The following is a 13154-nucleotide window of genomic DNA, read 5'->3' as shown; positions in this document are numbered from 1 at the left end:
CGACATTCTCACGACATACTTTTTTTTAAGGATAAAAAGAGTTTAAAAAGCTTCTTTTATTTTTAATCTCTACTTCTAATTGTATTTTTTAATATCATTCACGAGAAAAACAGTTTCATACACGTAGCATGTCTGGACTTGAACGTAAACGTTAGTCTTTCTTTCTTACTTTTGAAAATCTAATCTCTAAAATATTCGATTTTTCCTTTTTTATTTCCCCTTCTATATAAAGTAGCCCTCAACTATTTTGTAGTTTTGTACCATGGCCGAACGAATAAAATGAAACAATATTTTCGATGACCGTATTCACCTTTTGTTTATTACTAGTTGTTTTAGATTGTTAGTGAATTTTGTTTACACTGATCACATGGGCCATATTATTTGGTATTATAACTCAATGATTGCGAATAATTTGAGTATTATTTGTTTTGAATGGAGTAAAGCAAACAAACGATACTAGTAAGTTTTTTAATTTGTTTTTATTTTGAAGCTTTTAGCAAAATATTTTAAAATATTCAGAGTGAAATAAATATGTACATGTTCATTCATTAAAGTTTTAATTTGAAGGACATGCAGGAGCTAATTTTATCTTTCTTTCTTTTCTGTCTTTTCTTCTTTGAATTATTGAGTTAATCTTTTCTGAGTTCTCACCGAAACAAAAAAACAAAAAAAAAATTATGTGTATATAAATGCCATAAGAAAGTATATAATTTTAAAAATTTTAAAATAAATAAAGTCTTACATTAGAATATCACTTGTAAAAAGATATAAATACACACTCGCTGAGATAGACACTAGAACGATCACTCCAATCTCCACCCCTACTTTGTCCTTTATTCTTACATTTCTTCTCGTCATCAATATCATCGTCAAGAGATTCAACACAACACATTTGCAAAACCCTAATCGCTAAGATGAGAATCACACATAACGTCAAGCTCTTACTCTTCTTCTTCTTCGTCTCCTTCTTCCTCATCGTCGCATCCGCCGCCGAATCAAAATGCGAGTGTTCACACGAAGAAGACGGAGAAAACAAAGCCGGAGCTACTAAATACAAGATCGCCGCCATACCTTCCGTTCTTGTTGCCGGAGTAATCGGCGTTCTGTTCCCGTTACTTGGAAAATTCTTCCCGTCTCTGAGACCGGAGACGACTTTCTTCTTCGTGACGAAAGCCTTCGCCGCCGGCGTAATCCTGGCGACGGGGTTTATGCATGTGTTACCGGAAGGTTACGAGAAGCTGACGTCACCGTGTCTGAAAGGAGAAGCTTGGGAGTTTCCGTTCACAGGGTTTATCGCGATGGTCGCAGCGATTCTGACTCTCTCCGTTGATTCTTTCGCGACGTCGTATTTTCATAGATTACATTTCAAGACGTCGAAGAAGATTGGTGACGGTGAAGAACAAGGCGTTAACGGTGGCGGCGGCGGTGGAGACGAGCTCGGGTTGCACGTGCATGCTCATGGTCACACGCACGGGATTGTTGGCGTGGAATCTGGTGAATCCGACGTTCAGCTTCACCGGACTCGAGTTGTGGCTCAGGTTATTTAATTAAATTAATATTTAAATTCACCACTATATTTTTTATTTCTTAACTTTATATATATATATATAATGATACAATTACTGATTATATGAAATTTAAATATATATATATATATATCATTTAAATACTATTAAATTACGATTAGTATATAATATTAAGAGTTTGTAAAGTTGAGGTGCATGGATTTTTGGTCCATGCGGGTAAACAAATTCTTTCGAAGAAAGTTGACCACATATTCTGGTCCCCTAAAAGATAGATAAAATAAAACAAAAACTCTTTAATATACATAGTAATTTATTCCAAAAGTAACTGTTAATACGGTTTGTACCCTTTAATATAAGTTGTAACGTAAAAAGTGAGTCAACTAAAATTGTTTTGAAACCTAAAAATTAGATCAAAGAAAGATGCAATCTTATTCGTGTGTATGAAACTAACTAAGCATAAAGGTATGAGATACAATGATAAATGATGGGTCCATTATATGAGTTTGGCTTCCCCTTTCATCACTCTCTTTACGTAGTTTTCGCATGAAAGATTCCAATATAGATTCCTAATCCTTTTTATGTAAAGCAGTGAAGCTAATAATAACAACTCAATTTTTGTTAAAAAAATAGGTGTTGGAAGTGGGAATAATAGTACACTCAGTGGTAATAGGAATATCACTGGGGGCATCACAAAATCCAGACACGGCCAAAGCTCTCTTTGCTGCTTTAATGTTTCATCAATGTTTCGAAGGTCTTGGTCTTGGTGGCTGCATCGCTCAGGTAAACTATACTATCTTTACTTTACAATTTTCCTATTTCATAATTCGTTTTTTTTTCATCTGCTACTCATATCTATATGAATCATAAGGTATATATAATTAAGGTGTATAGTATTCATTGATATTATCTACTGAATTTTACATAAAACGTGTGTCGTCCATCATTTCGGCTATCTTTGACTTATCTATCTCCTCCACTTGCGAACTTCAAACAGCGATTCCATTTTCAACTCTTGGTTACACAAACACACACATCATCTGACTTTCTCCACTTAGATATTTCTGTTTCTTCTTCAATTGATTACAAAAAGACAAATGTACAATATTTTGACCATGATGATAGCTACTCAAATTATTTTCGTCGTCTACCAATGCATGCAAGAGTTGAACCTTTGTTTTAATGGCTCTGACTGAATACATGTTTGACAAATATACTGTTTTTACATTGTCTTTTTCAAACATTTGACTCTCTTTGTTTTTTTTCTTTAAAACAATTTGACTCTCTTTGTTAAGGGGGAAAATAATCAAACATTCTGACATGATCAGATAAATCATCAAATACACACTCTAGATTACAAACATATACTGTAAAACTTGGCGAAAGATAATAGTGATCATATATAAAATAATACCATGTTTCGTGTAGACCGAGATATAGAAATTTGATCAAATTGTGTATATATGTTGCAGGGAAAATTCAATTGTATGTCAATTACAATAATGGCGTTATTTTTCTCTGTAACGACCCCCGTGGGAATAGCGGTGGGAATGGCAATATCAAACTCTTATAACGAGTCGAGCCAAACGGCTCTGATCGTCCAGGGAGTGCTCAACGCAGCGTCGGCAGGCATCCTCATCTATATGTCTCTCGTAGACTTTCTCGCAGCAGATTTTATGCACCCAAAGATGCAATCTAACACTGGACTTCAAATTATGGCCCATATCTCTCTTCTTGTTGGGGCCGGAATTATGTCACTTTTAGCTAAATGGGCTTAGATTCGCCTCCCATTATACATACATAGCCCGTTTGTTTATGCAAAACGATGATGATGATGATATGTGGTCACAAGAGTTAAAATGTACACTTCTAGTTTATAGTCTTTGTTCATACATTGTAAGAAATAGTTGAAACGAAATTTTAAGAGTGTAATAATTAACAAAATGTATGGTAAACTATATACAGTACGTACTTAGTTCGATTTTCTAAAATATGTAAATGGGAAAAAATGGAAATATCTTATGGTATATGTTATGTATATGTCAAGATTAACCTTTTTACTGAAATAAACAAATTTATGATGGAGGTTACAATGTCAGAAACTAAAATAAAACTATTAACAGATGGCCGAATTAAATACAGAGAAAACGTTGACTGGTTGTTGATTAAAATAAACGTTAACTATATTTATAGAAAATAATCAAATTATAAAAAATATCATACGTTTTTAGATTATAAAATAAAAAATTGGAAAAATGGATTAGTATCTGACTCATTTTCCCAATTGTATATTTTTAAAATAGAATACTTTTATGTATTTCTTTTTATAAAAAAATACATTGCCTAGTTAGATGACAAATCCTATCCTAAGATTACCAATTAGCTATGATCAGTTACTTAATCACGATAGATATTATCCTAAAAAAAATAAACCATTATCCTTAAATGGCAATGGTTAACGTCACACAATATTTGTTGCAGAAATTAGAATTTAATACGTTTCGGAGTAATTGACTGATAAATACAGTTTAGAGATAGCTCAACAGACTTTGGATAATTAAAAAAAAAACAGAACTTAAAGTTAAAGGCCGAAACTGAAACGTTTTAGTTAGAATATGTTTTTCTCTCTGATCCGTCAGTGTTATCGTTCACCTTCGAAAGATGGAGATGGATCATCTTCTTCTTCTTCTTCTTCTACTTACACCGTGGTTGATACGCACGCGCGTATGACGAGGACGACATCTCCGTATGTGAATCGTCACGTGCCGTTTTGTCCGGAGCGGAGAAAGATCGACGGAATACGGCGGTGGCGGCCGTCTCTTTCTGCTATTTCGGAAGACGCATCCACCACCACCGTCTCCGCCGGAGAGACTGATCCTTCGTTTAGAAAATTTTTAGCCAGAGAAACGGCGTCCTTCTCCCGCAGAGATCGTACTACTATTAAGAGAGCCTGGTATGTTTTTTTTCATTTTTTTCTATCTTCTCAGCTTTTAAAAAAAAAATATTATTCTGGAGATTCTTTTCCTCTTATATGCAAATCAATTATACTCTATATATATATATTACAATGTCATTGTTTTTAATTGTAGCTTTTCAAATTTAGATTTGTTGAAGGATATGTTTTTGATAATTTTTTTCTGATAATCATCAGCTAATTTAGTGATCACTGATTAGTAGGACTAATTATATAACAGAGACAAATGAGGATTATAATGGGTGACAAAACTGAAAATGAAATGAACCACTATTTGTATATTTTGTTATAATTAATAGATGGGAGTAATTTTTGTTTGGATGCAGGAGAAACACAATCACATACCATATAGCATCACCCGGTTTCGCTCCTTCTCCGTTCATGTATTGAAAGTGTGTAGTGTGTGTATTCATGATTCTTGTATTTCACCTTCTGCAATGTTGTGCGCTTTTACGTAGTACCTTAATTCGAGAGATTATTAGTAACAATTCTTGTAATTACAATGCTTGAGGCTCTTAATCCTTTTATGTCACTTTAATTGTGATCATTATGAATTCCGTTTGTTTGATATTGAGAAACAGTTAATTAAATAAAATAAGAGAAGTCAAATTATACATAGATTTCCTTATTAATTGTAATAAACAAACCAAAAGATTACTCACTTTTACATATATATATATTGTTATAAGTAAAATATCTCACATTTTTAATTACTATATTTTTATAGTGATTATTATGAATACATAACATCTGTGTATTGACAAATGTTTGATAAGTTTTTTCTGTTTTTTTTTTAATATTTACAACAACAACAAAAAAACAGATTACAATTAAAAAAAAAATTGAATACAAAAAGTGAAAAATGATTTTGGATTTGATTTTGTGTAATTCTGTCTTTCCATGACTATTGATTGTTAGTAGATACAGTCTTGTTACTTTGTTTTAAGATATCTATTTTTTCTAGTTCATCTTATTTCTGTTACACATGGTGTCTTATAAGCTATAACTTATCATTTCCCCCACATGTCATTATACTATAAATCATATTCGAAATTATTTAATAAAGATCTATTAAAATTGGTCTCTTTAGAGACCATTTTTATTTCAAGAATCTTGTGGTTTTCATTTTAGTATTGGATATGAACGCATTTATTTAACTACTTACTACTAATATATAGATTGGAACGAACAAAATTAGTCATTTAGGCATTGTCCACGCTAGCCCCAATCTAATCCAGCTCTCTTTATATATTAATCCATTTATCTCATAAAAAGAAGCACTGTTCCCACTCCCTGCACATAAGCTTCTCAATTTCACAAAGAATCAGATCGCTTCATCTTGATTCACCCTTTATTATTTAACCTCTTATAAAACATATATGGAAGAGGGAAACAAAACGGGGAAGAAAGGATGCTTCTGCGTTACAATAACTGTTTGCATTGTTTTGATCGTGGGCTTAGATATCGTCGCTGGTTATGTCGGATTACAAGCCGAAGTCGCCCAACAAGATGTAAATATATGTCTTTTTATATATATATTATAGTCAACAATAAATGATGATGATGACGAGAGATGATGCATAGTTATAAAATATTTTGTTTTTGGTATATGTGGCAGGTGAAGCACAATAGGGTGTGGATGGTCGAGTGTAAAGCTCCAAGCAACACAGCTTTCACGTTAGGGATAATCGCAGTGTCATGTTTGGCAGCAGCTCATGTCATTGCCAATGTGATCGGATGCTCTATCTCCAGTCTACTCCCAACAGTCGGCGGCGTAACTAAAACGATCACCGCAAACTTATACATAATATGCCTTGGTCTCAATTGGTAATAATCTTTTAAGTACAATCCTAAAACTCAAAATACATCAATGTCATGCATCATGAGAAAAATGATAGTTAATAGGTTTTTATTTATATCATGTTTAGCTAGAGAAACATCATGAAATACTATTAAATTATTACATTCTCAGAAATAGAAGAAATCTATGTATTTTTTAAAGAAAAACTAAGGAAAATTTCGAATCATCACTACGTATTTAAGCTTTGCACAAGGTTGCTTCAAGATTAAACATTTTATAGCGTATTTCAAACCAGTAACATTATTTGTTCAAAAGCTCTTGACTGAATGAATTATATTGGTTTAAAATTTGAGACAATTAAAATATGTTGGTTGAGAGCAGGCTCGCAGGACTCGCTGCAGCGGGGGCACTTGCGATGGGGATATGGTCCAACAGAGAGTCAAGAACAGAGTGTGGATTCACAAACAAGCATTATCTCTCTATCGGATCCTACCTGAGTTTCGTCCATGCCTTTGTCTCTGTCGTTTATTACGTATCGTCTATTGTAGCTTAAAAAAGTCGCCGTTGATTTGTGAAATGTTCGTATATTCATAGACTTTCTCAATTCCGCTTCTTTTGTAAAGAAATCGTTATCTCTTTCTTGTTTCATAATAGCTCATGTAACAAAGATAACTGAAGCTAGATAACTTAACTAAGATGTTCAGAATTCTGAGAATACTTGTGTTTTTGTCTTTGTCGTACTAGTGTAGTTTACTATATGAAGCATAGGTCAGTGCTGACATTTTTTTATGTTGACGTGGATATATGTAGTGAAATTTCACCAAAAAACTAAAATTTTCTTCAAAAATGATTTATTGAATTTATAAGGGAAATACAAAAGAAGGATAAAGATGAAACCGAAGGATTAAGGATAAAACGTTATAACAGTGAGATTCAAAACTGATTATAATTATATTTAGACTCGAAATACTAAGAATGTTCTAACAAAGCTTATTCTAAATTCTAAACTTGAAAATTCGAAATTTTCGCAGATAGATTCGCTTTTCCCGTCAGGTACAAAAAAAAAAAAAGTTTCCATTTATTTACCCTATTTGCCATCCAAAAACCCTATAATGCAAACTGAACATCCCGATGAATATGCCTTCATACTACATAACGTCAACATATTTACACGTGTAACAATAACCTATAGTATAAATTAAGAAGCACAAGCTATACTAAAAGATCTCAAAACTATCTTTCAAACTTAGAGATCTCAAATTCTCATACATACTGTTCGTATCCCTTTTTTTTGTTTTGATTTTTTTTGGTTCTTTGAAATTAAGTGCAAATATGGGATCACCATTGTGCGATCATTTGGTTAGGCTTTGTCTTCAATGTGACTGGAGGTTACACTATGAGACTGTGAAAAGCCACGATGACTCGCGGATTCCGTTGTGTAACAATTGCGTTTCCCAAACCGCGGTTGTCCAATGCCTTGATAGAGGCTTGTGCCTTTGCCAAACATGCTTTTTAAACCCTAATATCTTCTCACGTTTTTGTATTCTTCAAGACGGTGGTTCTAGTTATAATTCGCAATACAGTTGTCTTGATTTCGATTCCTCTAATTCATCGTCTTCTTCATCTTCTGTTCTTGATCGCAATTCGCCATTGTCCTATGGTTCCTTACCTCTCATTAATGAGGACTCGTCATCATCTTTTGAATTCTTTCAAAGCAATATTGATAATTATACAAAGAATAGTTATAGTGATCAACAAGTGCCGATGCTTCGGCCCCATTCTTTGAACATTCCTAAGGTAGTGTATATATACCAATGATTGTTTTGTCTTTTGATTTATTTAATTTCTGTGTTTGTAATTCATGTAATGTACTTTACGCAGGATAGTTCATGTTCAGGCTTCAATAGCTATGAAACTAAAGAATATATAGATAATGTTTTGCTGAACGCTTTTGATGGCGACGAGGCAGTATTATTAGACCTAAAAGAATATAACCCCAATGAAGATTTGATCCTAAATGATCAACTAATCGATGAATTAACGAAGCACAATCCAGAGAGCACGTCGACCAAGGTATTAACGACCATCAGATCAGTTCTGTCGGTTCTGTTTAGCTTTAATGGTCGACTTAATCCTGACGTTCTTTTTGTTTTTCTTGTTACAGATTATATCATCTTCATCATCGGGTATGTCATCGGTTATACATAAAGATTACAGCATTGGAGCTTTGGCTAATGCAAGCTCTCAAGATTACTATATAAATCAAATGAATGGTTCAAAAGCAAAGGAAGAGACCAATGATGTTGCAATATTCCCTAACGCTCTTGTTCAACTTGACTGTGGACAATCGCAGTTGATTTTAACCGATGAGATGTTACCATGGGAGAATCGAAGACGTGTTCAAAGATATACTCCGGAAGCTCGAGAAGAGGCGAAGAAGAGATATTTCGAAAAGAAGAAGAAACGCAAGTAGGTATTATATCTCATGAAATATATTACATATAACTCCATGCCAAGTGTATTATACGTACTTACAAGTTCAAATTTAATAACAAAAAATGCAGGTTTGGGAAGCAAATTAGATACGAGTCTCGAAAGTCTACAGCTGACACGAAGAGACGAATGAAAGGAAGATTTACAAAAGCTGATGCAGAGTATGATTATGACCCACGAGCTAATAATGTTAAGAAACGGACTAATAAAAATCATGAGCTGATGATAGACCAAGCTCAATTTTGAGACAGCAATAAGGACAATAAAGATATGCTTGCAATCATGCATATGACCATCATCGGTAATAATACACGGTTTAGCCATTCATAATGTTTATCCAAGGCCCAAGGGTGTGTTGTAGTAGTTCTCTGGTTCTGTCTGGTTGGTCTACATATCAAAACTCCGCTGGATGCACACGCTTGACAGTTGACGATTGCAAAAGTCACCGAGAGGTCAAAAACGCTCTCGACTAGCGTTGATTCGATTCTAGAGATTATTTCTTTAATTTCTTTTATTTTATTTTTTTGATTTAAAAAAATTAGAGGACTTATCACGAAAAACGATAAGTTACTAAAAATCTTGGTTAGACTCTTACCGGAAGTCAATTCGGTTCATCAGTTTATGTTACGTTTGGTTAGGTTAAGTTTTATAAATATTGGAGAAGAAGCAAGACCAACCAAACTAAATCAAAACTAGAAAAACAGGGGAGTGTCCACGTGAGTCAGTCAGTAGTATATTAAACCACGTCTTTTTGCAAATTAAAGATACGTATTTTTCATGCCATTTTTTTTTTCACTTTTCCTAATTAACAAGTTCGTTAATCATATTTCACGAAACAAAAATTCAACCATGCATGTCTTAGTTATATATATTAATATCATCCCCTATGGCTCGGATCTTGTGACACTGCACATGTTGTGGGCAGCAAAATTTACGTTACTAAACGTTGCTTGTTTCATCTCTTCTTGATATTTTAATGTGTCAATTACATATGCCCTTTTATTCATCTCTTCTTAATTGGACTAGTCCGATTTGTAAACTTACAATTGACTCGAATAATATTAGAAACGAGATCTAGGTACACATTTACTAAACATTAACTAATGATTTGTTTCTGTGAACTAACATGTACTAATAATGATATCAACATATATATAACAGAAACATGTATCTTCTGTGACAAAAAGGCGAAAAATATCTACTGCAATGGCCGGAAAAAAAAACTTATTTGTATGATAAAATTTTTTTCTCTATTGTAAAATAAAATTAAGAAACTTTTTCTTAAAGGAAAAATATTTTTGTTAAAGGAAAAAAGTCTCTATTATTAAACTAAAAATCCGTTTTGTTAAAATGAAAAATCTCGGTTATAAGTGAAGATAAATTGACACGCGTCATCGTCCAGTGATATAAATCGCACTACCAAACGTATAAGCATCTCCAAATAAGTTGTGCATTACTCTATATAGCAAAAAAAAATATTACACAAAGTGGAATAACGTATTTAGTCCAAAAAGACTCCAACACTCCAATTAGAATTTCGAATTCTAAATACACAAATAATATATTTTACAAGCTCTTTCTTCGTTTAAGCTTGCGTACCCAATCACAATTCACAACTATATATTAATCTATAGTTAGGCACCATTAATTTCTACCCTAAAAGCTTTTTAAACATGACCCCATTACTCTCCTTCTAATCAACCTCTCCCTCCTCCGCCGCCTCTACGACCGCCGTGACCACCACTATACTTTATTATACCCACCGTCCTATCATATTCTTGATTTAAGATCTTACCATTCCCATATATATATTTATATAAAGGTACCTAACATACCAAAATTTATCCTACTTGGTAGACATTTTTGTCTCTGTCGAACCGTAAGGAAATGTATCTTCCATTTCGACCCGTATCGAAAACCCATTCTTCCTCTTCTTCTTCTTCGACTATCGCGACGCGTATGATAAACTGCATACTACTTTTCGCATTCATTTTCTTGGTCTACCTTTTCATCTCGGCCTCGAGGCTTCACTCTAAAAACCTTATTCATGCCTGCTACTCATCATCTTCGGATCAAGATCAATCTAAGAGCCTAATTACAAAAATCGACCACGTCGTCTTTGGGATAGGCTCAAGCACGAACTCGTGGCCTGCGCGTCGAGAATACGTTAAGCTTTGGTGGGATGCTCAGAAAATGAGAGGCTGCGTCTTCGTTGACCGTCCCTTGCCGTCTTCGGAGAACCACACAGATTCTTCTGATCTCCTTCCTCCGGTTTGTATTTCCCAAGATACTTCTCGGTTCAGGTAAATTATTAGTTTCAACTTTAATTTCATCCTCCGTTAAAAAATACGTATTAGTTGTGGATTATTTTATTACTTAAATCAAATACAGGACTATTTGCTGTAACGTCTATTGTTTAAAACTGTAACGTATATTGTTAAAATGTAACGTCTATTAATTAATTTAAAAATTTCTTAATATATTATATTATTATTATATAGTTGTCAGTTGATTTTTGTAATTATGTAAACTCAACTTTTATTATATGAAAATTGAAACAGGTATACTTGGAGTGGCGGTGATAGAAACGCGATCCGAATTGCGCGGTGCGTTCTAGAAACCGTCACGCTCTTCAACGCTTCTTCGGAAGAGGTAAGATGGTACGTGTTTGGAGACGACGATACAATATTCATCCCAGAAAACCTCGCTCGAACGCTGTCCAAATACGACCACACGTCTTGGCATTACATAGGATCGAGCTCGGAGATTTATGAACAGAACTCTGTTTTCGGACACAACATGGCTTTTGGCGGTGGAGGGTTCGCCTTAAGCAGCTCCTTGGCTAATGTTTTAGCTAGAAACTTTGATTCTTGTATCGAACGGTATCCACATTTGTACGGAGGAGACTCTAGGGTTCATGTTTGTGTCCTTGAGCTTGGAGTTGAATTGTCTCGTGAGCCTGGCTTCCATCAGGTTTTAAAACTTCTTTTTCTTTTTCAATAATTAGTATCAATATTATTAAAAAATACTATTTGTTTTTATATTTTAAGCAGTTTGATGTGAGGGGAAATGCATTGGGAATATTGACATCACATTCAACGAGACCGTTGGTGTCACTACACCACATGGCTCACATTGACCCAATCTTTCCAAACTCAACCACTTTCTCCGCCGTCCGCCACCTCTTCTCCGCCGTGGAACTCGACCCTCTCCGTATATTTCAACTCTCCGTTTGCTATGACCGTTGGTACTCTTGGACCATCTCCGTCTCCTGGGGCTATACTGTTCAGGTTATATATATATACTTTATCTTGATGACTCCGTTAACCTTAATGTTTTAATATAATCCAAATTAATATGTGTGTTTCAAATACGTTAGATTGATAGTCGGCATTTGTTACTAACGGATGCTTTGCGGACACAAGAGACGTTCCAACCATGGCAAAACTCAGGCGGATTGGCAAGTGTTTACACATTCAACACAAGAGAGATTCATCCTGATCCTTGCCAAAGACCTGTCACTTTCTACATGCAACATGTCTCTTCTAGTCCCCATAACGGGACCATTATTAGTGTTTACAAGCAAGCTTATGAGAATTGCACCTACGATCCCATTACATCCCCTCGCAAAATCAAAGAGATTAGAGTGTTTTCAAATAGACTCGATCTCGATATCAGACAAGTAATTCATTCTATCTTTTCATCTTTCCTTATATATATATATATATTTTATCAAAAGGTGTTTAAATAAAATAGGATAATTCATAGTAGAATTTTAGTCACGGTTAGTAATATTTGTTGAAATGTCAATTACTCTCTTGCAGTTTAAGGGTGGACGTCGGTATATTTAGCAAATACGTAGTGACTTCTAAAAAAATAGCATTATATAGTATTTCATATAGTTTTGACTACTACATCTCCTAATTACTTTGATTTAAGTTTGTTTAGCTGAACTAGTATTTGAATGTTGGATGTGGTAGTTGAAGGCTCCGAGAAGGCAGTGTTGTGATATATTACCTACTTCTTCCACTGGTGGCAAGATTATGGAAATTGGACTGCGAGAGTGCAAAGAGGATGAGCTCATCTTTATGCATCCCTAATTTCACCGTTAACCAAATTAATACATACTTTTTCGATATTACCAATCCCAAAACCAACAAATTAGTTTTAGTTATTTTGTATACAACTTTACACAATAAATATGTTGTTAATTAATTGGCTGGGTTGCCTTTCAGCTTTTGGGGCTTTGTAGTTACAACAAATTTTTTGATATATTTACCAGTCGTAACAATTTTTCTAGAGTATTCATCTCAAGGATGACTTACTCTATTACTAATACTAACTAACACATGTTCTTTTTTTC

General features: G+C 34.1%; 5 protein-coding genes across 6 annotated transcripts; all 5 read left to right on the top strand.

Moving 5' to 3' along the window:
* Window positions 1-783: 783 nt before the first annotated feature.
* LOC17899043 (zinc transporter 5) lies at window positions 784-3509 on the top strand. The gene is made up of 3 exons (XM_006305113.2): window positions 784-1538; window positions 2157-2306; window positions 2996-3509. Exons 1-3 carry the CDS (start codon window positions 915-917, stop codon window positions 3299-3301), a joined length of 1080 nt encoding a protein of 359 aa, XP_006305175.1. The 5' UTR covers window positions 784-914; the 3' UTR covers window positions 3302-3509.
* A 499-nt stretch (window positions 3510-4008) lies between these two features.
* Window positions 4009-5111, top strand: LOC111828557. The gene is made up of 2 exons (XM_023776770.1): window positions 4009-4476; window positions 4824-5111. Exons 1-2 carry the CDS (start codon window positions 4139-4141, stop codon window positions 4885-4887), a joined length of 402 nt encoding a protein of 133 aa, XP_023632538.1. The 5' UTR covers window positions 4009-4138; the 3' UTR covers window positions 4888-5111.
* Window positions 5112-5717: 606 nt separating this feature from the next.
* LOC17897817 lies at window positions 5718-7004 on the top strand. The gene is made up of 3 exons (XM_006303657.2): window positions 5718-6008; window positions 6116-6324; window positions 6680-7004. The coding sequence occupies exons 1-3, from the start codon at window positions 5877-5879 to the stop codon at window positions 6849-6851; spliced, it is 513 nt and encodes a 170-aa protein (XP_006303719.1). The 5' UTR covers window positions 5718-5876; the 3' UTR covers window positions 6852-7004.
* Window positions 7005-7630: 626 nt separating this feature from the next.
* Window positions 7631-9037, top strand: LOC17900814 (zinc finger protein CONSTANS-LIKE 12). The gene is made up of 4 exons (XM_006303699.1): window positions 7631-8095; window positions 8180-8371; window positions 8463-8767; window positions 8863-9037. Exons 1-4 carry the CDS (start codon window positions 7631-7633, stop codon window positions 9035-9037), a joined length of 1137 nt encoding a protein of 378 aa, XP_006303761.1.
* Window positions 9038-10332: 1295 nt separating this feature from the next.
* On the top strand, window positions 10333-13092 carry LOC17897664. 2 transcript variants are annotated; one of them, XM_023777522.1, is made up of 5 exons: window positions 10333-11094; window positions 11353-11764; window positions 11842-12081; window positions 12171-12473; window positions 12772-13092. In XM_023777522.1, the coding sequence occupies exons 1-5, from the start codon at window positions 10679-10681 to the stop codon at window positions 12889-12891; spliced, it is 1491 nt and encodes a 496-aa protein (XP_023633290.1). In that variant the 5' UTR covers window positions 10333-10678; the 3' UTR covers window positions 12892-13092. The 2 variants fall into 2 exon arrangements, with proteins under 2 accessions (XP_023633290.1, XP_023633291.1); XM_023777523.1 differs by having other exon boundaries at window positions 10341-11094; window positions 11845-12081.
* The last annotated feature ends 62 nt before the right edge of the window (window positions 13093-13154 follow it).

This window comes from Capsella rubella, unplaced genomic scaffold (genome assembly GCF_000375325.1).
Source record: "Capsella rubella cultivar Monte Gargano unplaced genomic scaffold, Caprub1_0 scaffold_1, whole genome shotgun sequence".
Lineage (NCBI taxonomy): Eukaryota > Viridiplantae > Streptophyta > Magnoliopsida > Brassicales > Brassicaceae > Capsella > Capsella rubella.
The sequence above is the reverse complement of the archived record's forward strand: the minus strand, read 5'-3'. Positions and strand labels throughout refer to the sequence as shown.

Bases quoted from the DNA above. Each gene is read 5' to 3' on its own strand.
- LOC17900814 (XM_006303699.1), top strand. From the start codon at position 7,631: ATGGGATCACCATTGTGCGATCATTTGGTTAGGCTTTGTCTTCAATGT. The intron at 8,096-8,179 runs GTAGTGTATATA...TACTTTACGCAG, and splicing joins ATTCTTTGAACATTCCTAAG to GATAGTTCATGTTCAGGCTT. The intron at 8,372-8,462 runs GTATTAACGACC...TTCTTGTTACAG, and splicing joins CAGAGAGCACGTCGACCAAG to ATTATATCATCTTCATCATC.
- LOC17899043 (XM_006305113.2), top strand. From the start codon at position 915: ATGAGAATCACACATAACGTCAAGCTCTTACTCTTCTTCTTCTTCGTC. The intron at 1,539-2,156 runs GTTATTTAATTA...TTAAAAAAATAG, and splicing joins GGACTCGAGTTGTGGCTCAG to GTGTTGGAAGTGGGAATAAT. The intron at 2,307-2,995 runs GTAAACTATACT...TATATGTTGCAG, and splicing joins TTGGTGGCTGCATCGCTCAG to GGAAAATTCAATTGTATGTC.
- LOC111828557 (XM_023776770.1), top strand. From the start codon at position 4,139: ATGTTTTTCTCTCTGATCCGTCAGTGTTATCGTTCACCTTCGAAAGAT. The intron at 4,477-4,823 runs GTATGTTTTTTT...GTTTGGATGCAG, and splicing joins ACTACTATTAAGAGAGCCTG to GAGAAACACAATCACATACC.
- LOC17897664 (XM_023777522.1), top strand. From the start codon at position 10,679: ATGTATCTTCCATTTCGACCCGTATCGAAAACCCATTCTTCCTCTTCT. The intron at 11,765-11,841 runs GTTTTAAAACTT...TTATATTTTAAG, and splicing joins GTGAGCCTGGCTTCCATCAG to CAGTTTGATGTGAGGGGAAA. The intron at 12,474-12,771 runs GTAATTCATTCT...TGGATGTGGTAG, and splicing joins TCGATCTCGATATCAGACAA to TTGAAGGCTCCGAGAAGGCA.
- LOC17897817 (XM_006303657.2), top strand. From the start codon at position 5,877: ATGGAAGAGGGAAACAAAACGGGGAAGAAAGGATGCTTCTGCGTTACA. The intron at 6,009-6,115 runs GTAAATATATGT...TATATGTGGCAG, and splicing joins CCGAAGTCGCCCAACAAGAT to GTGAAGCACAATAGGGTGTG. The intron at 6,325-6,679 runs GTAATAATCTTT...GGTTGAGAGCAG, and splicing joins ATATGCCTTGGTCTCAATTG to GCTCGCAGGACTCGCTGCAG.